The 23384-nt window shown below is 42.3% G+C and overlaps 2 protein-coding genes across 2 annotated transcripts in view; one reads left to right on the plus strand and one right to left on the minus strand.

Moving 5' to 3' along the window:
• The window catches only part of NF1 (neurofibromin 1), a 77655-nt gene that overhangs the window by 46711 nt on the left and 7560 nt on the right, over positions 1-23384 (plus strand). The window contains 19 exon segments of the mRNA XM_010087630.1: positions 7981-8413; positions 8607-8947; positions 9689-9891; positions 10935-11128; positions 12278-12418; positions 12645-12924; positions 14056-14270; positions 14479-14540; positions 14668-14782; positions 15471-15572; positions 16444-16584; positions 16699-16825; positions 17397-17528; positions 18033-18168; positions 18967-19124; positions 20058-20180; positions 20879-21006; positions 21643-21743; positions 22897-23039. Of these exon segments, the coding sequence (XP_010085932.1) occupies positions 7981-8413; positions 8607-8947; positions 9689-9891; positions 10935-11128; positions 12278-12418; positions 12645-12924; positions 14056-14270; positions 14479-14540; positions 14668-14782; positions 15471-15572; positions 16444-16584; positions 16699-16825; positions 17397-17528; positions 18033-18168; positions 18967-19124; positions 20058-20180; positions 20879-21006; positions 21643-21743; positions 22897-23039 (3275 nt within the window).
• Positions 3739-4500, minus strand: EVI2A (ecotropic viral integration site 2A). The gene has a single exon (XM_010087626.1). It carries the CDS (start codon positions 4498-4500, stop codon positions 3739-3741), a length of 762 nt encoding a protein of 253 aa, XP_010085928.1.

Genomic DNA, 23384 nt, shown 5'->3' on the forward strand with positions numbered 1-23384 from the left:
TCAGCTTGAAAACCCTGTTTGCTGTACAGTTACACTGCACTGACACCAGGCGACTGTCTGTTAATGTAGTAGTGAAAATAATATTAGACTGTTTAAAATTTCATGTCTGTTCCCATTTGAATAATCAGCAGGTTTGTTGCTGACTTTACAAACAGGCAGATTTCCAACTTAATAATCATTCTAAAGATCAAAGACCATCCTAATTAAGTGGCTTTGTTGCACAGAATGTCTTGGTTATTGTTACCATTTGTCACCTTCTCAGAAAAAGACATCAGCAGAGGAGTCCTGAGAGTGTTCCAAACCAGCAACATTTACCAATCCCGTACATAGCTGCGGACCTGGAGCAAAGGACCAAACACTCGCAGCAGCACTGACAAGCAGGGTTGTCAGGAGTAAAGAAAATGGTCTTGTTTGGATGGGTGTAAGCCCAGACCTAAGTAAAAGGCTCTTCACAGTTCTCTTACACTTCTCTTTCCTGCTCTTGCCTCCCTTCAGCAGTTAAGGGTAGAGTGTTAATAGTTTTTAGGAAGTTTCCAAATCCTGATGCTGTAATGGGCCGGAGTTCTAGTGTTAAACTGCTTTTATAAATAAATTCCTGTGCGTGGAACGCTTTTTGTAGTGAAGGAGATCATGTTAATGTTCAGCTGTTGGTGTGACCCAGGTTCCCCCCTCCCCAGCTTAGAGTTCAGGTCTCTGTGTATGGAACATCATCAAACCCCTCCACAATACGGCATTTTTGTCTCTGGAGTTGTTTTCATGCAGTTTGAGCTGGTTTATTAGTTACTCTGATGCTGCTCATGTGAAGCTGTTCCTGGGCAATGAATATGTGTAAATCTTGTGATTTTAAAAATATGCAAAATTGAATTTCAGATGCAGCAGTGTAAACCCCAGTGAGTAGTAAATCAATGTTTCTTGAGAACATTATGATCTAAATTTTGTGAGACTTGTAACAGGTAAAACCAATTCATTTTCTTCTGCTCCCCTCCTTTCAAAATATAGTCAAATAATACTTCCACGTAGAGTTCGTGACCATTCATCGTAACAACATCGATGAATGTGTCTGAGACCCTAGTGCTTCTAAGATGCAAACATTCAACAAGAGCTGTAAAGCACCCTGAAGGCAGGACATACACATTGTGTACACAGTGCGGGTCCATTCAAACCAAACACTACAAATACTAAGCCATTGCCTTTTGAAGTTGACTCTTACCTGTGCGTTTATCTTCTATCAAGCAAGCATCGTCTCACTTTTTTGTTTGAAGCCGTAGGAAGACAGACTCTGTGCTGAAAGTCAAGCAGCTTAAAATGGCTCGTTTCACGTTGCAGTAGGTTTCTGCAGCTGAAGAGGAAGTTTACCAACACTTGCTACAGGAAGCGAGTAGCGAGATTGCCGAGAGCCTACTCAGAGTTTGCTTTATGAGCAAACTCCTCAGCTCTGTTGTTTTTACAAAACTCAAATATTTAGATGTTTGTGGCTTTTGTCTGGTATGTGCATGTTACTTAGAAATCAGTAAATGCTTGTTTGCCTGTCTTTGTTGAAAATAGTTCTAGTTCTGTGTGAGTCAAAAATTAGGCAAGTTTGGATTGGATTTGAATCTGGCTGATCTGATTTCAGAGGTGGGTTTGGTGTGCTGTCATGCTCATTAGTGGAAAAGCAACCTTGGGTTTGTTACAGTGAGTCATAGAAGAAAGGTAACTGATGGCAGGATGCTGGCGTGCTCACGCATCTTCATTTGTGCAGTTGCATTGAAAGGCAGATACCTACAGACCTCCCCCTTCTCCTGCCCCCACCCTCCACGTTACCCTGCACAGCTTTGGTACCCGCTGCTGTCAGTAACGCATTACCCAGGCTGCTTTCCTTTGTCTCCGTGAGCATTTCTGCCCAGAGAGGCTGCCTGGCAAAAAGAACCCGCACAGATCCCTCCTCACGGCATTTTGAAAGTGTGTTCTGGCTGTTCCAAGTACCTACTGCCAGAACCTTCTGCAGCTTCTTCATCCCCTCCTGCTTTTCCTGTTGTGCCTCTCTTCTGCTTGCACTAGTTCTCTTTTTCGGACTCTCCCTGCCCCTGCAGCAAGCACCAGTCCTGCTCCCGTACTCGCACTGTAACTCGTGGTTTCTTCTGCGAGTCCTTCATCTCATCCCCATTCTCTTCAGCCTCCACCGTCTCTGCCTGTCTCTTGCCACAGCTCCCACCTCACTGGCAGCTCTTTTTCCTTCCAGGGCTTCCTTCCTCCCTTCCACTGATACGATCGCGGTTCTTTCCTTTTTTGCCTGCTCTTTTCGGGACACTGCTGGCTCACCCGTTACACCCGGTGTCCCTGTGTGCAGGCGGGCTGACCTCGTGCAGACCCGCTCTCCCAGTTTGGTCCTGTCTCCTTCCTAGCTGTGAGCAGTTTCACAGCAGCCTAGATTCTCGTGTTTGCTCTCTCTGATTCTGCTTTTAGCGCTTGCCCAGCCCCTGCTGTTGCCTCCTGTGCTGGGGGTGGTGTTGGGGACAGGAGGGGTAACTGCAGTGCAGCACCCCCGGCTCTGTTCCAGTGGGAGATGTTCTCGGTTCAGCTCCTCTCAGTTGCAGGTTGTCACCACCCATCTGTCACAGTTTGCCCTGATTCTTCTCCTGGTCTTTCTCCTCGTGTTTTAGGACTGCCTGACATCATCCCCCCGTCCTCCCGTTCTGCTTCTCGGCTGTGCTGCGCCTCCTCCCTGTGAGCTCGGGGGTCTGAGCGTGGGATTGACGGCAGATTCCCGGGGGAGGGACTGTTCCCATCTCCAATGAATCTATTTTCTAGTGACTCCCAGTTCTGGGCCAAACTTGAAACTGCTTCTGACCTTACCCTACCCACACCACCTTTGACATGGGCAGTTGCTTTTCTGAGATCTTGTGCTCCCTTGGCTTCCGTGATACCATCATCTCGCTTCTCTGGTGCTCCTTCACCTGTGGGGGTGTGTCTGTGATGCAGGAAATCACAGCTACTGATCAGAGACCTTTACTGACCTTCTGCAAAGGTTACAGGAATATAATATTCCAACACGCCTTGTGTCATATTTTTTGTTATATTTTGATTTAGAGAAATAGTATCACGTAAGTTAATGAAAAGCTGGTGTTGCTAGTTTATTGGGGGTAACAAATGGAAATAGTTCTCGGGGTCTAACATGTGATACAAATTCCACATATTCATACCCAAAGTCAAAACACAATAAATATGATTCAAATCTCAGTCTGGTTCAAAAGCAATTGAACTGGCTTAAGAAGTTCTTGACAGAAAAAGCTGAAAGGGCATTTTGAGAAAGACTGGTTCCTGACTCAGTAATTGCCTCAAAGTTGTGACTGAGGTGTGGTTTCTTAAAGCAGCACCCTGGATGTGCCTGGGCAGCCCCCCGGGAGGGGGTTTTTGCCGGACTGATGGTCTTTTCTTCTTTTTCCTCCCAGTGATCTTTGAGAAAGGGCAAACCTCTGTCCTTCTGTTTTGTCCTGTTTAGCTCCTGTCACCACGATTTATAGTCAAAGGAGTAAAACCGGTCTTGACACTATTTATCAAAAGCTCTTTGCTACAATCGTATTCCCTTCTAGATCTGCGGGTTGCTACAGCATTCCCACTCTGTCATAAAAAGAAAAACCCCAAGATCTGAATTTATCTTCCCTGTGTTAAAATTCATGTTGTTATTTGAAAGCTAAGTTTTTGCCTCATCTTAGTGACGTAAGAAAGGCAAGAGATGACTTTTTACCCGAGTGTGAATTAAATCTCAATTACAAAATTGGTTAAAATGGGTTTGTGTGGCTTTGTTTCTTTGTTTTCCTGTTCATCGTCTATTTCTTTAGTGAGTTTCTCGGTACTTTCATCTTTGGTTTTCCTCTGGATCGCAGCATCTCTCCCTGATACCAAGTCCTGCATTGTCATCTCAGCCCCAGCTGTCTCCTTGGGCATCCTCTGCCACGTTCCTGCTGCCGTTGGCCATAGGCTGTTGGGAGCCAGAATATCGCCGTTGCTCCGGGGCCTGCGTTTTCCTCGCTGTGTTTTTTTGAGATATGCCATTTTGTTTGCTATGACGACGGTCGACAGAAATAAGAAGGTGCAGATGAGCACAAGTACCGTGATTATAATGAAGCAGATCAGTACGAGAGACTTATTGTCCTCACAGGTTTCTGCTGGCGTTGTGCTCTGGGGTTTGCTGCTGTTCCTGGGTCCTGCGGTGGCAGGAGCAGCCCTTCGGGTGGGGGACGGTGTTGGGTTCTGGGCCGTTGTTGGAGGGAAGGGTTGCAGGGTACTTGTCTGCATTTCGGAAGCAGTCATTTTGCTGTTGAAATCGATGCTTAGAGGAGAATTTGTGTGGGCTTCTGTTGTGTTCTGGCTTCCAGTTAGGTTGTGGCTGGTAGGATTCCAGGTTCCATTTGTGACCCCGGGATGATGGGTTTGGTTTGCGCTTGTTTGCAAACACAAAGAGAAGATCATCACGGCAGGGAAGGGGAAGCGTGGTTTACTGTGTCTCTTTGTCTTCATCTTCCTATTTAGTCACCTGCAAAAACACAAATCATTGTATTAGCTGAGCAAATGCTAGTTCTTAGGGGTTTACATCAGACTTCTCGGGGAATAGTGGGCAGCAGCCTTTTTCATGAAAAAAATACGTAACTTTGACCTCATTTTTAGGGGATGCTGGAGGAAGAGTTCAGGTATTTGGAATTCTGAAAGAATAGCTTGTCTCAGACTTCTGACAGTTTGAGGTTTATAGAAAATCTATGAAGATTGAAAAAGAACATGGAGCAACGAGAAAGGAAAGTGTTTCCTGCGAACTACTGGGTGACGTAGAGGCAGATGTCGTGGTAGTTCCTCCTCCGTGGTATTCCTCCCCTTTGAAGCTGTCTGGGTTACAACTTGAGGTTCGTCACTTCTGCTTTTACACAGTGAAAGGAGAAACCCCTGTAGAGTTTCCAGATTACTGCTTCTTGCTTTCCTGTGTTCCCCTGGATGTGGGACGTGTCACCATGCTGTAAAGATGGTCAAGTGAAAAACTGCCATCTAAAATGTTCCTGTAAGTGACAGCAGGAGCTTTTTCTAATTGTTTCTGTTTCTCAGCACAGCTGTCTGGAGTATTTCATAAATGCCCAGAAAAATTTTTTTGTTTGATAATTTTTCTGCTTTATGGTACAGAGGGTTATTTATCACAAATGTGCTTCTCACAAACATGCTCCAGATTGTGACATTTTCTTTAAAACGCCCGAGATAATGATGCAGATGATACCATTAGCATGTCCTGTTTCACATTTGTGTACTATTCAAATTTGTACCTCTTGGATTGGTCTGGAGAGCAGGGAACTGATCTCTAGGTCAGTCTGATAGGAGATAACAGCCTCAAAATAATAGTGACAAATGAGACAAGCAGGGCACCCTCGCTGCCGCTGCTTCGCCAGCTGGCACCCATGAGACGTGGGCAGAGTTTGAGGGTTGTGATCCCATCAGTGGCTCTTTCACCTGTCTCTATTAACAGAACAAAATGTTTCCTCTGAATGTTACAGACTGCCTTTGGGTCAAATAGAAGTTCTGTGGAGAATGACCAAAAGTAGCAGTGCGGTTTTTTATAAATACTTGTTCTTGAAACTGTTGCCTTCAAGGTTCAAGCCTCTCTGTATGGGTGTAAGGTTAAGTGATGTTGAAATATTCCAGACAGTGTTTACTTTCATCATAGTCAAAAGCTAGCGTGCCTACCAAAGAACTTAATCTATTCGCTCCCAAAAATCCAAGGGGTGAACCTGCCTGTCGTGCAAAATCCAAACCCCAGTCCTTCGTATTGCTGGGGTCTTCGGGGATCATTAAAGAAGTGACACGCCCGGTATGTAACCGGGGACAAACGATGGGTGTTTCTCTTTACTGGCTAAGGAGCAGCAAAAGTATCTCTTACTTTGCAGTTCACCCCGAAGATAACATCAGGCTCCATTCTTATTGTTACATTAGAAACCATCTCGGTGATCAGCTGCCGCTCGGGAGGGGTTTTATCTTTCTGTGGTACAGGTTGCCTGGAGGATGCCTTTAGCGTACTTTAAAAAGGAAAAAAAGCAAAGCCAGCAAAGCCTCTTTTTGGAAGGAAACCATTTCCCGTGCAGGTTCTGCGTGACCTGCAGAACCGAGCCGCGTCTGCTGGCACTGACGTACTCCAGCTTTCCTTGTCCCTGTCCGGGAGCTGCGCCGCTCCTTCTGCCCGCTCCCTCCAGGGGTAACTGGGGCGTTCCAGACCTGACGGGCTTTTCTGTTGGTAAAGGCTTCGCTTAAAAGCATGAGAGCAAAGGAACTGGTCATTGAAGAGCTGGCTTTGTCTTTTCAGTTCTGCCCTTCGTGCCTCGGTGTTGGGGGGTCTCCTGCTGGTGCCTGGGAGCGACGGAGCTGAGCAGCGACTCACCGCTGACTCCTGGCACTCTGGTGATGGATAACCTTTAACATCACTAAAAATACGGTTATTTCATCTTCCTTAATTCCGTTGGAGATAATATTCTTACAGATTTTTACTGGTTTTGAATGATTTGAACTTCTTTTAAAATACTTTTGCATATAATTTTCTGCTAAATCTGAGGAACTTTGAAGTGAAACTTAGAGCAGGAGAAGGGAAATGCGCACTTACCTTGCCGAGAGGTAGTCAGAGATTCGTGTTCCAGCTGCTTAGTCCTTTAACAATAAAATTTCTTTGTGCAAAGATGCAAGCAACCGTTCAAGTAGGTTTAGACAATGCTGGTATTTTTTAAGCAAATCTGTAACTGAAGTGACGCGCCGTTTAAGTAGAGAACTGAAACCGCAGAGATGACACACTTCCTTTCTGTACCAACTCTACCATGACACGTTAGAGGGGGAAAAACACCAGCCTGCCCAAATTAGCTCTCAGAACAACAGGAAGTAACACAGGGGAAAAAAAAAATCTCTTCAGCAGATACATGTTGTACGTTCATGAAATGTATCCCCTCAGCTGTCTGTGCCCAGGTGGTTTCCTCAGATGCGGTCGGGAGCAGTGCCCCGTACGCTCGGGCTGTGCCTGCTCACAGGAGTTGGCAGCTCTTGCCGTAGCCCCTTGGTTTGCCTTGAGGAGAGGAGTTAATGCCGGCTTGAACAGGGATCGGTATTTCAGAGCACCTCAGATGTTCACGAGCTGCTGTGGAGTTTGATTTTTTTAATTAATTCTTCCTGGTACAATTCTGTCTGCTGTGCGAACTTTGGAGGCTTGGTTTAGGCAGAGATGCTGTCCAGTCTTGTCATACTCAGTGAATCGGCAGAGAACAAAATGTTCTTAATATTTATATATCGTCTGGATGGGATTTTGGGAAGGTGTTCTGTAGACAAATCCTCTGTGCTACTCGGAGGACTGACCATTCTTAGAAACGCTCCGCCAGGCACCAGCGTGTGCTGCAGTGTGTAGCCAACGAAATGAACCTGAGACCCTGTAACAGAGTTGTTCTGTGGCTGCTTAATTAGTCTTAATTAAGATTTCTGAAATAAATGTATTTTTCCACGTATAAAAATAGATATAATTTGAATGTCTACAAGGTTAAAAAAAGTTAGTTTCAGGGACTTAGACTTTACTTTTATTTTTAAAGAAACTCTGAGCTCTTTCCATGTTGATCCAGCTGATGCCCTGTTGATCCCCAGCGTGGATTTTATTTTTCCTTTTAGTTGAGTAAGCCTTCTGCCTGTCTGTCTGGAGGTTCCTTGGCTGTGGTCGGTTGCGTGACACTTCAGAGTGAGGTTGAGTTAAATCCCAAATCAAGCTTCCATCACACTGGGCACTAAACTCGGCTGGAGCGTGAGCCGGGACGGAAGAGCAGAGGTGCCCGTTGGCTGTAGCTGCCGGTCCGGTGTCGCGCTTTGGGTTGATGGTGTTTTTAGAACTCTGAAAGATCAGTCTGGCTTAGTGCAGCGGTCGTATGTGTGAGACACCACTCAAGTGTTTGTAAGCTGGATCTAAAAAGCAAACTCAACGATGTCTGTCTGGTTTTCTTACAGATTCAAGACTGGTCAGATCAACGGCGATTTACTGATATACCACGTACTGCTCACGCTGAAGCCATACTATGCAAAGCCATATGAGATCGTAGTGGACCTCACGCACGCTGGCCCCAGTAACCGCTTTAAAACAGACTTTCTTTCTAAATGGTTTGTAGTTTTTCCCGGCTTTGCTTATGAAAATGTCTCAGCAGTTTTTATTTATAACTGTAACTCTTGGGTCAGAGAATACACCAAATACCATGAGAGGCTCTTGACAGGTTTGAAGGGAAGCAAAAGGCTTATTTTCATAGACTCTCCAGGGAAGCTGGCCGAGCACATCGAACACGACCAGCAGAAGCTCCCAGCAGCTACCTTGGCTTTGGAGGAGGACTTGAAAGTATTTCACAATGCTCTCAAACTGGCTCATAAAGACACCAAAGTTTCTATTAAAGTAAGTCCATTTAATGCTGTTCCCAGTGAATTGTTGTATTTTTATACGGATTTGAATATGATTTTACTGTCTCTTCATTCTCCTCTCCTGTCTTGAAGAGAGATCACTCTGCCTCTTTAGGAAGTATAAGATTTCATACATTTGTTTTTATGAAAATCAGAAGTGTCAGACTTTTTTCTGTTCTCTCTCCAAGGTTGGGTCGACAGCTGTGCAGGTGACCTCAGCAGAAAGAACCCGAGTCCTGGGACAGACGGTGTTTTTAAATGATATCTACTATGCCTCTGAAATAGAGGAGATATGTCTTGTTGATGAGAACCAGTTTACCTTAACCATTGCCAACCAAGGCACACCGCTCACCTTCATGCATCAGGAGTGTGAAGCCATCGTCAGGTCCATCATTCACATACGGACACGGTGGGAGCTGTCCCAACCAGACTCCATCCCCCAGCACACTAAAATCCGTCCCAAGGATGTCCCTGGAACACTACTGAACATAGCGCTGCTCAACCTGGGAAGCTCAGACCCCAGTTTGCGGTACAGATCTTTTAGATTAATACCAACTCTGATCAAAAATGCAAATTCTTCCCAAGATTTTCTTAGCGTTAGCAAATCTTTCTTGAACAAAACATTTTTTCTTTCGCTACAGCTCCATAAAATGTGTCTTTTAATATAAAGACAGATTGGCTTTTCTATAGGCGGAGACAGGCACGCGTACTGGCAGAGTAACTGAAGGCATGTAGGAAGCTTCATTTCTCTTTACAAGGAGCAATACTTCTGCTTTGCAATATACGTTTATTGGGTGCGTTTGATTTTCCTGCTGTTGAGCTGTCTGACAGCCTGGGAGCTGCGCCTCTGGAGCGGGCTCGTGGCCCTCGTCAGGACAGACTGCCTGGGACCGGGCGCTGGCTCGCAGCTGGCCCTTGGCAGCCTCTCTCCCAGCAGCTCAGGTGCACCTGGAAATGTTTCGAATTTCCTGGAGCTGAAAGCTGTTCTGAGAAGTCCAGTACAAAGCCTTTCAAGCGTACTCTTTAACCTCATCAGAAATTGTTTAAAGCAAGTGGAGGAGTAATCTCTTTCATTTCTCTAAGGCAAATGTTGTCTCTGAATCTAAACTGGTGCGGGGCAGAAGTTCAGGATTTACATGTAATCCCTTATCCAGCAGTACTGACTGGGTTTTTAAAATGTCAGTACTGCCACTGTGATGCCTTGGTGTAATGTGTATGTTTTAAAATGTACAAGAAAACTATACAAGTCATGTTGCTTGCTTTGTTACAGGTCTGCTGCCTATAATCTTCTGTGTGCCTTAACCTGTACCTTTAATTTAAAGATTGAGGGCCAGTTACTGGAAACGTCAGGTCTGTGTATCCCTGCCAACAACACACTGTTTATTGTGTCTATTAGCAAGACTCTTGCAGCTAACGAACCGCACCTAACCTTGGAGTTCTTGGAAGAGTGCATTTCTGGATTTAGCAAATCTAGTGAGTAACGCTGCTCTTCCTTAACGCTAACCGTGAACTGGGAAAGATGCGAGCTGGTAGCTGTCCAGCTTGGTCAGTTAAGCTTCCTCGTGTTGCTGAGTCACGATAAGTTGAAATTGCAAGTGCTGCTTAGAGCTGTTTTAGATACATTTTCAAGATTATCCATTTGTGTCCATTTTTCGTAGTCAAGTTGTGTAATCCTCTGAAGCCAGGCGGTTCCACAAGCTGGAATGGCATCTGTTGGATCAAAACCTGATCGTCACATTTGAATGTGCCCTTTCCTTTCTTATGGATTAAAAAAAAAAAAAAAAGCAACTGCCTTTTAAACTTCAAAATTAATGTTAGAGCACATTTTACTAGACGTCTCATTAAATTAGAGGATTCCGTTCATTCAGAGAGCTCACAATACAAGTTATTTATTTCCTGTCGCTGCTGAGAGCTTTGGACAGTGAGTACTTGGGATGCTTCTCTAACAGGCTGTTATTAAGTCACCAGAAGTAGAGAATATTGCAGAACACAAATCAAAATTGGAGGTCTGTGGCAGTGAAGTTTTGCCCTCTAGAAGATCTATCCACAGAAGAGTTACAGGGTTCTTCGGTCATATCAAAATTAACCTGTTCAGACTGCTGATATCTCTCAGCTTTAAATCTGGTTCTGTTCCGCTCCTCCCGCCGTCCTTTTTTTCCGGGCGTGATACAGCTCTGGCTTTGCTGTTGGAAGCTGTTTAGAATACATCCTCGAGATTACCAGGAAAGCCTCTGGAGCAGTCCTGCGTAGTACTGAACATACACATCTTTGTCACAGCTTAGTAAGACCTTACCAAGTCACCATCTCTGTGCCAGATTCCTGCGGCTGTTTCTGGGATGGCATTATTAGAGTTGGTTTCTTTCTGAAGCTGGTCTGTTTGCCCTGTTATTTGCTCAGCTCTGATAGTAATTATTTTAGACAGTAAAACTGAAAGGAGAAGTGCTCACAAATAAATATTTACTTACAAATAGAGACTAGTGTTGGTTCTGTGTTACAAAGTGAATTTTTTGTTTCAGGTATTGAACTGAAACACCTCTGTCTGGAGTACATGACCCCCTGGCTGTCCAATCTGGTCCGATTCTGCAAACACAACGATGATGCTAAGCGCCAGCGCGTCACTGCTATTCTTGATAAGCTTATAACGATGACGATAAATGAAAAACAGATGTATCCTTCCATTCAGGCTAAGATATGGGGGAGTCTTGGACAGGTACAAATTCTGCATCATGTATTGCAGTTTGTTTATAAGCAGATTATAGAGATTTTAACCACTTAAATGTTAATGCAGAAAAATAAAATGAATCTTGACATGACCTAAGTATATGAGCTGTTACTGAGAGTAGTTTGCAAGTTCTTCTGAAGTTTCCATTCTGTAAAATGCTTCATAAAATCATTAATGAGCTCTGGCTTCTAGGAGTGTGTTCCTAGCCCCCACTGAGAATTTAAAATTAAAAATCTTTGGTAGTAGTAGTAATTATTTCATCAAAATCCGTGAATGTGTGGGTACTGACTGGAAAGAGCAAAGTACCAGCACTCGGAGGTGTATTAGATTTGTGTCACTAAAAGAACTCTTCTTTTTTTTTCTGTTTTATTTAAAAAAACTATGTATTTTGAAAGCTTCAATCACATTGAGAACAACATGACTGCTATGTCCAGTATGAAAGTCTATTAACAGGTAAATACGGAGAAGACAAAATGAAAAGAAATATTCCACAGCAGTCGGTGTAAATTTTACCATTGACTTAGTTGACCCAGAATTTCAACCAATTTTCAGAAGAGAACGAGAGCTGAGTTTGAACAGATACTGCAATAGCATTAATCTTAGTCTGCACGTTACATCTGGAGTTCTCTGTGCACATGGACAGATTTGATTCTTATATATTAAATGTCCTTTTTTTTTTCATACATGAGAAGAAACTTGGTTTACTTGTCGCTGTATTCACGCCTGGCAAGTACTCCAAGCAGAGTCTTTGACAGACGAGATCTTGCTTCTTTCTCAGAAGTATGACCTTTCCTGCACTTCAAATCCAGTTTCTTCTTACTAGGTTCAGCATTTTATGAATAGTTATACTTTAAAATGCAAAATTAAATAAAAATAATACGAACTGAATGATAGTTTGTCTACAGTACTGGAACACTTTGAACTGGAGTGAAACCTGGGAATTATCTTCATACTTATAATATTTACATTAGAGTTTTTACCAAAAGGACAACAAATGGCTAAAACTGATGCTGTAATTTATGGCATTTATGCATCTTCAGAAAAAAAAAAAAAAAGATTGCTTATTTAAAAGGTGGTTTACTGTGGAAAAATAAAGTTAATCTGACTGATAAAGATTTATTTTTTTTCCTCTAACAGATAACCGATCTCCTTGATGTAGTGCTGGACAGTTTCATCAAAACTAGTGCCACAGGCGGCTTAGGATCCATAAAAGCTGAGGTTATGGCAGACACAGCTGTAGCGCTTGCTTCTGGAAATGTGAAGTTGGTTTCAAGCAAAGTGAGTTCCCTTTTTGCTGCAACATATTTGTATGTCATAACTTCAACTTATATAACGTGACACTGAGATGCGGTCTGATAACTCAGCACAGGCAATAACGCAAAAACCATGAAAAAATGGGTTCCAAGCAAAAGAACAATGCCAGTGTTAAATAGTAATGGTTTTTACATTAATTCTGAACTGTGCTCTTCGTTTGGGTGAAACAAAATGGTTGCTCTCTTTTCAGGTGATTGGAAGGATGTGTAAAATAATCGACAAGACTTGTCTGTCGCCAACCCCTACGCTGGAGCAGCACCTGATGTGGGACGATATTGCTATTCTAGCACGGTACATGCTGATGCTCTCCTTCAACAATTCCCTGGATGTGGCAGCGCATCTCCCCTACCTCTTTCACGTGGTTACTCTCCTGGTGGCCACTGGTCCCCTTTCTCTCAGAGCCTCCACTCACGGTCTTGTCATCAACATCATTCATTCTCTTTGCACTTGTTCACAGCTCCACTTCAGTGGTAAGTTTTTTTCAGATTTTCATTTAAGCTGATTGCTCCTTAGTTTGTTGAAGAAATATTTGAGTTGTTTTTCTCCCTGTAAACTGTTCGGAGTGTTTGAAGATGCCATGTTGTAACTCAGCTTGCTTACAAATGAGAATTCATCTATGACAAATGAGTACAGAATTCGAAAACGAGTGTCTGGTTAGAGCAGGTGCATAATGTACGTTGTTTGTATAACGGGTTTTAGAAAAAGAGAAGAAAGTACCAGTAAGTTCCTGTAATGCAGAGAAGGGAGAAAATACATCTGTGCTAAAAATAGCTGATGTGCATCTTTTGAATGGTTGCATAATGTAACAAAATTATCAATTACGTAAGGGAATTGTGACACTGTACTATTAAAGCAGGTATTTTGCATACTGCTGGATTTTACAGTCCTAAAATAATTGGTATTAGCAAATGCATAGCTGTCACCACAGAAGTACAGTATAAAACCAGGGTAGATCTGTGCAGGAAAAAAAGTTTATGTAATCTTCTATTTTTTTTTTTCTTTAAGTATCTGAAAGCTCATTTTACATCTCTATATACAGACAGAGGGTGAACACACACACGTGTATGTATAAAGAGAAGCTTTGCTTTGGCGCACAGAGAAAGGCAAGCCTGCCTGTTCAAACAGTGGATTTGAAGTACACTGAAATGAAATGAAAGTTCAGAATCATAAAAATATTCAGTGCTAGCAGCCCAGCCATCATTTTCTTCTGATTTTAGTGGCTTGCTTCATTTCAGTGCCAGAGCCACAGCCAGAATCCGGTTGCAGTTTGACCTTACAGCACTGTTGGTATTTCAGAGCAGGAACTCTGCAGGTTTCCATTTTCTGAACCGATGTGAGAAGAAGTCTCGCAGAACCACATCTTTAAAGAAGTTTCTTTCTACCTGTTTTTGCAACCCATCTTCCTGGTGACTGGTTTCAACAGCCCGTGCAACAGGCCACAGTGCTTGTGGCGTACAGTGGGAGAAGTAGCAAAGAAAAGAGTTTTGGAGTGTGCAAAGGGCCGTACAGGATGATGTTCATGGGAGGGTGAGCTTAAGAGTATTGGAAATATGGATTGGATTTCAGTGCTTTAAATGTAATATGTAAACATTTTTCAACAGAGGAGACCAAGCAAGTTCTAAGGCTGAGCTTGACCGAGTTCTCTCTGCCCAAATTTTACTTGCTGTTTGGAATCAGCAAAGTGAAATCAGCCGCAGTCATAGCGTTCCGATCCAGCTATCGAGACAGGTCCTTCTCACCTGGCTCCTACGAAAGGGAGACCTTTGCGCTGACTTCATTGGAAACTGTTACTGAAGCTTTGCTGGAGATCATGGAGGTACGTGGTTCAGGACAAGAGAAACGATCTGTGAGGGCACATGGCCCCGCTTACGCTTTCTCCAGGCAGGCGGTACGGTGAGATGTACCTCCCGTAATGTGGTTAAATAAGTAGCTGACTTCTGAGAACTAAAATAACTGTATGCTCTGAATTTTAAAAAGACTTTCCCTTAATGTTACGTATATTCAAACAATATAATTCTTTTTAGGCTTGTATGAGGGATATTCCAACGTGCAAGTGGCTGGACCAGTGGACTGAACTAGCTCAAAAGTATGTCACAGATCTCAGAACATAACCCCTGCCTGCCTGCGCGGTACACTCAGAATTCCCAGCTGTGCCTCATACAGCCTGTTTGTTGGGTGTTTGTTTAATCTAGCGTACTCTTCTTTCTTCACAGGTTTGCGTTCCAGTATAACCCGTCCCTGCAGCCCAGAGCGCTTGTTGTCTTTGGCTGTATAAGTAAACGTGTGTCTCATGGACAAATAAAACAAATAATCCGAATTCTGAGCAAGGTAATAGACCCATATACCTTAGATTGATTTGGTGGCAGTAAGTTTCACTGGTGCTGCAACTTCTAGAGTAACAGTAGTTTCAATGTTGAGTTTAAAATTTGAGACATGAGATTGATCCAGAGGTCAGTATTTAAATAACTGAGAAGTTTTCTGTTAAGGCATTTAGCTGCATGTCCGTGGTTCACAACTTCCTTTTTTTTTTAAAGGAAGTTAATAATCTAATGCGTTCTGAGTAAATACAGTAAAGAGCGGGACATTCATACAAGAAAACTTGGAAACAGACTGCCTAGCTGGTTAAAGGTGTTGGGTATTTTCTCAAGAAGGTTGCATTCCATGGCAAGTACACAGGGTGCTAGATAAGTTACCTGTAAGCACTTAACAAGAGTTTTATGGACATAAACTTTAACTGAACGGTATTGGAATTGTCAAGAGCTGTTCTCTAATTCTTGCCCCCTGTCCTGCATCCTTCCTTTTCCATACACATGGTGCAGTTGCTTTCAGCAAGACATCTGTCGCTTCTGTGTAAATCTCCGTTTGTAAAAATCCTTGAGAACTGGTTTAAAAGAGCTCAAGCTTTGTAAACTAATTGAGAGCAGCAATTATTGTTCAGAGCATTGATCTTCTTTTTACAAAGCTGTATCTAATTGTGGTTGTATTTTTAATTACTCTTTTTTTTTCCTACAAAAAGGGACTGGAGAGCTGTTTAAAAGGCCCTGATAACTACAACAGCCAAGTTCTAATAGAAGCGACAGTTATAGCGCTCACCAAGCTGCAGCCTCTTCTTAATAAGGTAAACAACGGGATTGTCAGAGTAAACAGAGAACGTATTTTGTAAATTAAAATTATAATTATGGGTATAATCTCAAAAATACAGGTAAATGTTGTGGTATTTGAAGTTCACACTTCACTGCTATGGCTCACGCTGGAAAGCGCTACATATGGGAAATCACGTCAGCCGTTTGTACGTGGGACCATTTAAAGATGCTTCAGAACGTCCTGTTCTGCTGCGGCGAACGGGCCAGGGCAGCGCAGGCAAAGGCTGCACCCCAGGCTGTCTTAATTCTTTCCAAAAGAGATTTTCAGTCTTGGCTTTCAGATGTCTGATTGCTAATCCATGCTTTTCAGCTCATGGCTTGTACTAAATGTTGGTCGGATCTGATCTGGCGTGAAGTTAGCCAGCGGTATGGTACTTCCGTTATTTGATCAGCGTACTGACGGTACGCCGTTAATGAAGAGCCTGGTGTATTTACTGTTAGTAAATAAAACTTTTTCTGAGAAAAATCTGCTGCTTAAGAGATTGCAATCCATTGCCAAGTGTGCTCTCAAATGGAGAACGAAAGACGCGTTTCTGGTGAGTCTGGTGTAGGGCAATACACATCTGACATTTTTGTGAGCAAGGGTGAGAATGTAAGAGACAAGGAATGGCTTTGGGGGAAAAAAGGCTTGAAATTAATTTCCTGTCTACTGCTCACCTGTTAAGTGCATGAAGACTATGGGGTTCATACGACCATCTGTTCTGTTGGAATGGATGTGGCTGAAGACAGACCGTGCTACGGGAAGGACAGTGATGCATGTACAAAACCATGTGTCAGTTCTGGTTGTCTCTCATTTACAGGAACTGACTTGAAAGTGAAATCGTGGATCTTTCTTTTTCCTTCCAGGACTCCCCTATGCACAAGGCTCTCTTCTGGGTGGCTATGGCCGTGCTGCAGCTGGATGAAGTGAACCTGTACTCCGCGGGTACAGCGCTGCTGGAACAGAATCTCCACACCCTGGATAGCCTTCGAGTATTCAACGATAAGGTAAGCAAGCCCTCTTAAAATTAATGGTTTGACACTTTTAAAAAATAAAAAGCTTGAGCTATGACAAGTAACTTTCGATGAGGTACTCCTGTATTTTATTTTTTTCTGGGTCAGAGCCCAGAAGAGGTGTTTATGGAGATCAGGAGACCACTCGAATGGCACTGCAAGCAGATGGATCATTTTGTTGGGCTGAATTTCAACTCCAACTTTAACTTTGCACTCGTGGGACACCTCCTGAAAGGTACGAATACATATCGCTGTTCTTATTAGATGAACACTCTTAATTCAGAAATGAAAACAAGTCCAGGGATAAAGGGGAAAAAATGGGTGGTGAACTTTACGTAACTTGGATTACAGAATAGATACAGAATTAAATGTTCTTTGACTGAAGGACTTTGCCAGGTTTCCTGTACACGACCTGTGAAGGTCTTCACTGCTAACGATATAAATTCTGAACTGTCACAGGATGTGTGGCTTCGTTTGCTGCAGTTCTTTATTGCTTCCTCCAAGAATGCCGTCTGTCTCGTTTGTTTGCCTGTGTTCAGGCTCACTGTTTCTTTCAGAAGATTGATTTGTGAGATAATAGATGTATTATATGTACGGACATCTGAAATTATGTGATTTTTGAGGGGAGGGACAGAAAAAGCTAGTCTTGAAAGGGCAGTTTCTGTTAGCCTTGTGCTTCCTTAGCACTTACAGGAAGATTCCTGAGAACATGCTGAAAAATATTTAAATATTTTCAAAATATTAATGCTGCATAACTATGCTTTAAAAATAAATCCAATCTTTGGTTTCTCAACCTCATTTCTTAGGGTACAGGCATCCTTCTCCCACCACTGTAGCAAGAACAGTCAGGATCTTGCACACACTGCTGGCCCTGGTTAACAAACACAGGAACTGCGACAAGTTTGAGGTGAACACCCAGAGCGTGGCTTACCTGGCAGGTAAAATTAAACGTGATTTTAAATTTGTGCTAACTGAAAAGGAATGGATTCATGTGGGAATTCTTATGCTTTTAGTGGATAAAATTGTACCAACAGAAAGGAAGCTTGTAACTGGAGAGGGACGAGTCTGGGCTGGGCTGGGGCAGGTCAGTGGACTGAAGGCTTGCCAGCACAGGAGCTGCTGTGCAACTGAAAGTATTTTGGGGAGGCTGAAGGTTTCTTGGTTGAAGTGTGTGCCTTAGAACACTCAGATTTCTAGTGGTGTGTAAGCAGAAATTGTGACTGTGTGAGGGCTAATGTTTAAATCATGTAATTGTAACTGGAAGGGGAATATAATTATTTTTAAATTACTTTAATCTGTACGTTTCAGTAAGGTGTAATGAACTCTCAGTGGTCTTTATCCTAAGTAAAAGATGGAATTGAGTAAATTCATGGAATATTGCTTACATTCTTCAATGTATTCCCACTGTGGAAAACTTATATTAGTTTTCTTTGAATATTTAGCTTTGCTGACAGTGTCTGAGGAAGTTCGAAGTCGCTGCAGCCTAAAACATAGGAAGTCTCTCTTGTTGACGGACATTTCAATGGAAAATGTTCCTATGGATACATATCCCATACATCACAGTGACACTAGCTACAGGTTGGTTGTCTAACTTTTAGATAAGTTATCCAGATTTCAATGTCTGTTTACTGTATTATCTAAAGGTAGCCTGTGGTATATTGAAAATGGAAACCCACGCGCATAAAGCAGAGTTAACGTTCTGTACTGGTTCCGGACCAGTGCGCTCCTTACACTGTGATAGTGTGGTGAAGAGTCACAGAGGAGTTTGGGTATCCAGTTCCTGTAGCTGTAATTCTGAGATCTGTAAAGCTATTTCAGAGCTCAGCTGCTTTGGAGGTTCTTAACCTCTTTCTACAAGACCTAATTTCACCTCATTTTTCATTTATATTTGAGAAGAAAGCTCCTTAAGAGCTTCAAGGCGGGTACCATGACACTTGCTCCATGTCATTGGAAAATCTTGACACCTTATAGCCTGTCCACGAGCAGCCACAGATAAGCTAAGAAATGAACCCAGACGTGACATGGAGAGCCAGTTTCTCTCACCAGGGAGCACTTTGCGCAGTATCTCTCTTTTTAGCATCTAGCATGGAGTAGCTGATCATTAAATATCTCTCATCGTACCTCACAGGCTGATTTGCTTGTCTTCTTTTCATTGCTTTATTCTTTATATCTTGATCATTACATCAGGTTGTTACTTATCACTGCCTCAGACATTTTTTCAAGCAAAATAATTACTATTTCGTAATAGGTGTTTTGGGGAGATTAACCTGTTAGGAAAGATGGGTTTAATAAAGGATAGTTTGGCTAGTTGAAAATTTATGCCTAAATGTGCACAGTTTTAAAGACTTTCTTAATTTAATTTCTCTGCACTTTCAGGACACTAAAGGAAAATCAACCGTGGTCATCACCAAAGGGCTCAGACAGACATCTGGCTGCCAGTTACCCGACAGTGGGACAGATAAGCCCTCGAACACGAAAATCCATGAGTTTGGACATGGGGCAGCCTTCACAAGCGAACACTAAAAAGCTTCTAGGTTATTAAGATAACTGTTTTACTGATTTCTCTGCAGAATACATCAGGAGGTGTTACTGGAGAAAAATTATACTTGTATTTAATCTGACTTGCAAGTGCTTATTCTTGATTCAGAGGAGTATATGCAGTTTCTGCAAACTACAAATTAGAACACGGTACAGCTAAAGAGGACTGGCTCGGTTCTTCTGATCATGAAAAGGGGGAGGCAAGAGTGACACTCAAAATGTGCATGCTGAAGTGGAGAAAAAAGAAGGAAAAAAACATACAACCAAACAAAAAACCACAAAAGAAAAAAAGATATTCCAGATACTAAAGAGTCAATAGTGGGAGTTTTCTGCCGCCAGCCCTCTTTCAGCAGAACCAAGCAGCTGAATACCTCAGCTTAGCTACTGTGTTGAATACTCTGTCTTATGCTAGAAGAGATGGTCCCAAAACATTTTAGATGTTTTGGAAGCAATCTCATTTTTATTCATGGCTTCCCAGTGTGTCATGTTTACAAGCAAGGTCTTAGTATCAGAGAAACAAGATGATTTGCTTTGCAAAGCTCGTAGTGACTCCTTTACATTATACAATATCTATGGAAGAAGAGAGACATTTCTTTCATTACAATCCTCTTACTGCTTCCTTTTCACTAATCCCATTTTGGTATGTTTATTTGATGTCATGTGTTGATCAGGAAACCATCGCATGCCCACAGCTTACATTTTGAATAAATTGCACGCTTTCCTCATGTATTGTGAAGCATTTTGGAAACTGTGATGGAGAGTGGCATGGTGTGATCGTATTTTCTCTGCCATCCCTGAAAATAGTGCAAATGTCCCCAGATTCCCATCAATATGGTGTAGATAGGAGAGTGGCTTGAGCGGAAAATCAGAAATAGTTGGAATATGGATTTAGGTTTAATGTTTTTAATTGCCTGATAAATTGTTTTTAGGTACAAGGAAAAGTTTTGACCATTTGATATCGGACACAAAGGCTCCTAAAAGGCAAGACATGGAATCTGGAATCACAACGCCTCCCAAAATGAGGAGAGTAGCCGAAAATGATTATGAAATGGGTGAGAAATAGGATTAACATTTTAAGACTAATACTAATTATAAATGCTTTGTATATATATACAAAGGATTATTTCTAAATTCAATGTTTATTTGCCTAGGTTACTACAAGGTAAGGGAGAAATACCTTTCTTAACAGTGCCTTCTGAGAGTACAGTCTTCCATGTCACTGGCGACTGAGGTTTGAATTAGAGTTGCTCAGTTTGCAGATGCAGAATAAAGGGCAGCTATAACCTACTGCATGCAGGAGTGAAATGAAATAAATACAATTTGGCTTTCTATAAGTTAATGAGCCCTAGCTGCACATTTCTGCAGGAGATGGAACGTGACCTAATGCCTAGAATGCCTCTCTTCATCTTCTCCCACATCTGCTTCCCGTGCCCCCATCCCCAATTGCAATGCAAGACCAGGGTTCTTCTGTCGGATCTGACGACAGGCTGCTGCCTGACCCCGAGCGTGGGACTTGCCACCCCTGGGCCTGTATTTCACTGAGCAGGAAATTGGGGTTATTGTTTGCCATTGAGAATACATCCCATCCAATGGTCCAGCACTGCGCGTATTACAGCATAGTTGTTGTTTTTAGAAAAAGGCTGGTGAACTCTGAAGTTTGCATATGACTGAATTTGTTGTGCCAAGAGCTAATTCTGATTTGGTTTGGCTTTATTTTGCTTTGGATGAGTTGTTCTTTTTTATCTGGCAGAAACCCAGAGAATATCACCGCAGCAACACCCACATCTTCGAAAGGTTTCTGTTTCTGAGTCAAATGTCCTCCTAGACGAAGAAGTTCTGACTGACCCAAAAATTCAAGCACTGCTGCTTACAGTTCTCGTAAGCGTTCTTTCTGTCTCTTGGCTGTTATTTGCTGATGTTCTTTTTATCTTCCAAAGAAGCGTACGTGTTCCTTGCAGTGTTTCTGAATTCGTATGGATCAGAATCACTGAGATGTGCAGGTCTATTCTGCTGCTGCTGTTCTTCCACCCTTCTAGGAATCACGTTTAGAAACGTATCTCAATGTTCTTTGAGAGCGAATACTGACTTATTCATTATTCTGTATCGTGTTGTAGAACATGTCCAACAATTGTTCCTTTTTCCTGGCAGATTTTTATCACAAACTAATTTTGTATAATAAAAGGATATTAATATATTATACTTTAAAAGTTAAGAAGTGGAAATTGTTGGAATCCCAGCATAATTCAGTTTAAAAATTATGAACTAGTAATGTAGGTACGGTATGAGAGTGCTTTCTTCAGATGTACCAACAGTTACCATTCCTCATATCATTCAGAAAGACTCAGTTGCCCGCTTTTGTCAAAAACTGACCTAATTTTTTTGCCAAAATTAATCTTTGGTAATGCTGCTTTCTGCTGTTCAGAGATCTTAAAACCCTGCACTACACCAGCAGCAGCCTATAGCTGCTCAGATGGAGTGAGAAGCGTGCCAACTGAACCCTTTCCCTTTTGACAGGCAACGTTAGTGAAGTACACTACTGACGAGTTTGACCAGCGGATTCTGTACGAGTATTTAGCAGAAGCCAGCGTTGTCTTCCCAAAGGTCTTTCCTGTTGTGTAAGTATCTCAAGCTCCGTTTGTGATGACTCTGTCCTTGGCCCGCCCTTTAAAAGGTCTCTGGTCCAGGACAAGCGTGTGAGACTGACTCGCAGGTTACTAGCTGCAGTCTGTCCATGGCTTGTTGAGACAAACGTCCCCAGCAGTTGAGACTCCTTCTTTTTCCTCTGTTACATGAATATAGTGTTTGTGCTAGAATCAGCCTTCCCGGATAGCACGGCTGCACTCTGCAGCCTGGGCTTTGCAGGTCGGCAGAGCCGGGAGCGCTCTGTGCCGCTGTTGCCGGGGAACCTGGCTGTGCACCATCAGTTTCTTCCAGAGCTTTCAGCGTCATTGCTGCCACCACCGTGGGCTAGGGACTTGGCCTGGCTTTATCGCTGCTTGGATACTGCAGAGAATCCAGTGACCTTTCCAAGTGCTCCTGCACCTTTCTGCTCAGATCAATAGATACTGTCACTTAACTACTGTTTCCACCCCAGTCAGACTCAGGTGTGTTCGTTAGTACCCCAAGTACGTATCAAAACTGATTTAAAGCATAGTTACAAGATACTCTTTGGATGTATTTCTTTAGATATTTGTTAAAAGTAGTATTCGCTGGAGTCTCTATATGTAAGGGAAACCCAACTACCAGAAATTGCCACATGTAGGCTTTTGAAACTGACTTGTGCATGATTTGGAAATAATTCTGCCTTTTTCTGGCTTTATAAAGTAGTGGTGGAAGTACAGACACGTTCTGTGAGTTATTGAAACCACAGCTGTAAGTAGCTGGCATATCTGGATTAAAAAAACCCCACGCCTGAGTTCTGCAAGAGACCTCAAATGAGACAGTACCCCACGAGTTTAAAAAACTGCTTTGAAATTCCAGCTCTGACATGTACACAGATCCAGTGAATAATTCTTTTTGTTGAAAATAATTAAAATATTTGCAATTTAGGGTGCTAGGTAGATGCTTTAATGGGTTATATTGTTAGTACAATTTTTTGAAAGTGTTACACATCTTAAGAGTCCTCACTGAGGAATTGTTTTGTACTTCCAAAATCCCTGAGATTTTGGAGATCCCACCTTACCTGGTGTTTGCTGAGGTCCATTGCAAATTGTAGATTTATTTTATTTAATGGACAAAAAATAAGCCACTTTTTCTTCTTTTCTTCAGGCATAATTTATTGGATTCCAAGATCAATACCCTTTTATCGCTGTGCCAGGATCCAAATTTGTTGAATCCAATTCATGGGATTGTTCAGAGTGTTGTCTACCACGAAGAGTCCCCACCCCAATACCAAACTTCTTATCTACAGAGTCAGTATTTCTCCATTTTTTTAACAACTGCTGCATTTTAAGTTCAATTTACTACTGAAAATGTTTCAGAATTATTGCAACCCTAGCAGAATAGTGAGTCAGTCTTGCGTGAAATCTCTCCAACTCCATATATCCTAGTAAAAATAAGAGTTCACATATTAAAAAAAAACCTGCTGACATTAATATTAAAACTGCTTGCAGCAGTTATGCACCAAATATTAAAAATATTACACCATTTATGTGAGTAAAAAGAAGTTGAAACTCATTATTCTGTTTCCACTAACCAAATTAAAGAAATGCAAAATACGAATGGTGGTGATAAATGATGAGTTTTAACCTTGGAAG

This window comes from Pterocles gutturalis, unplaced genomic scaffold (genome assembly GCF_000699245.1).
Source record: "Pterocles gutturalis isolate BGI_N339 unplaced genomic scaffold, ASM69924v1 scaffold20381, whole genome shotgun sequence".
Taxonomy (NCBI): Eukaryota; Metazoa; Chordata; class Aves; order Pterocliformes; family Pteroclidae; genus Pterocles; species Pterocles gutturalis.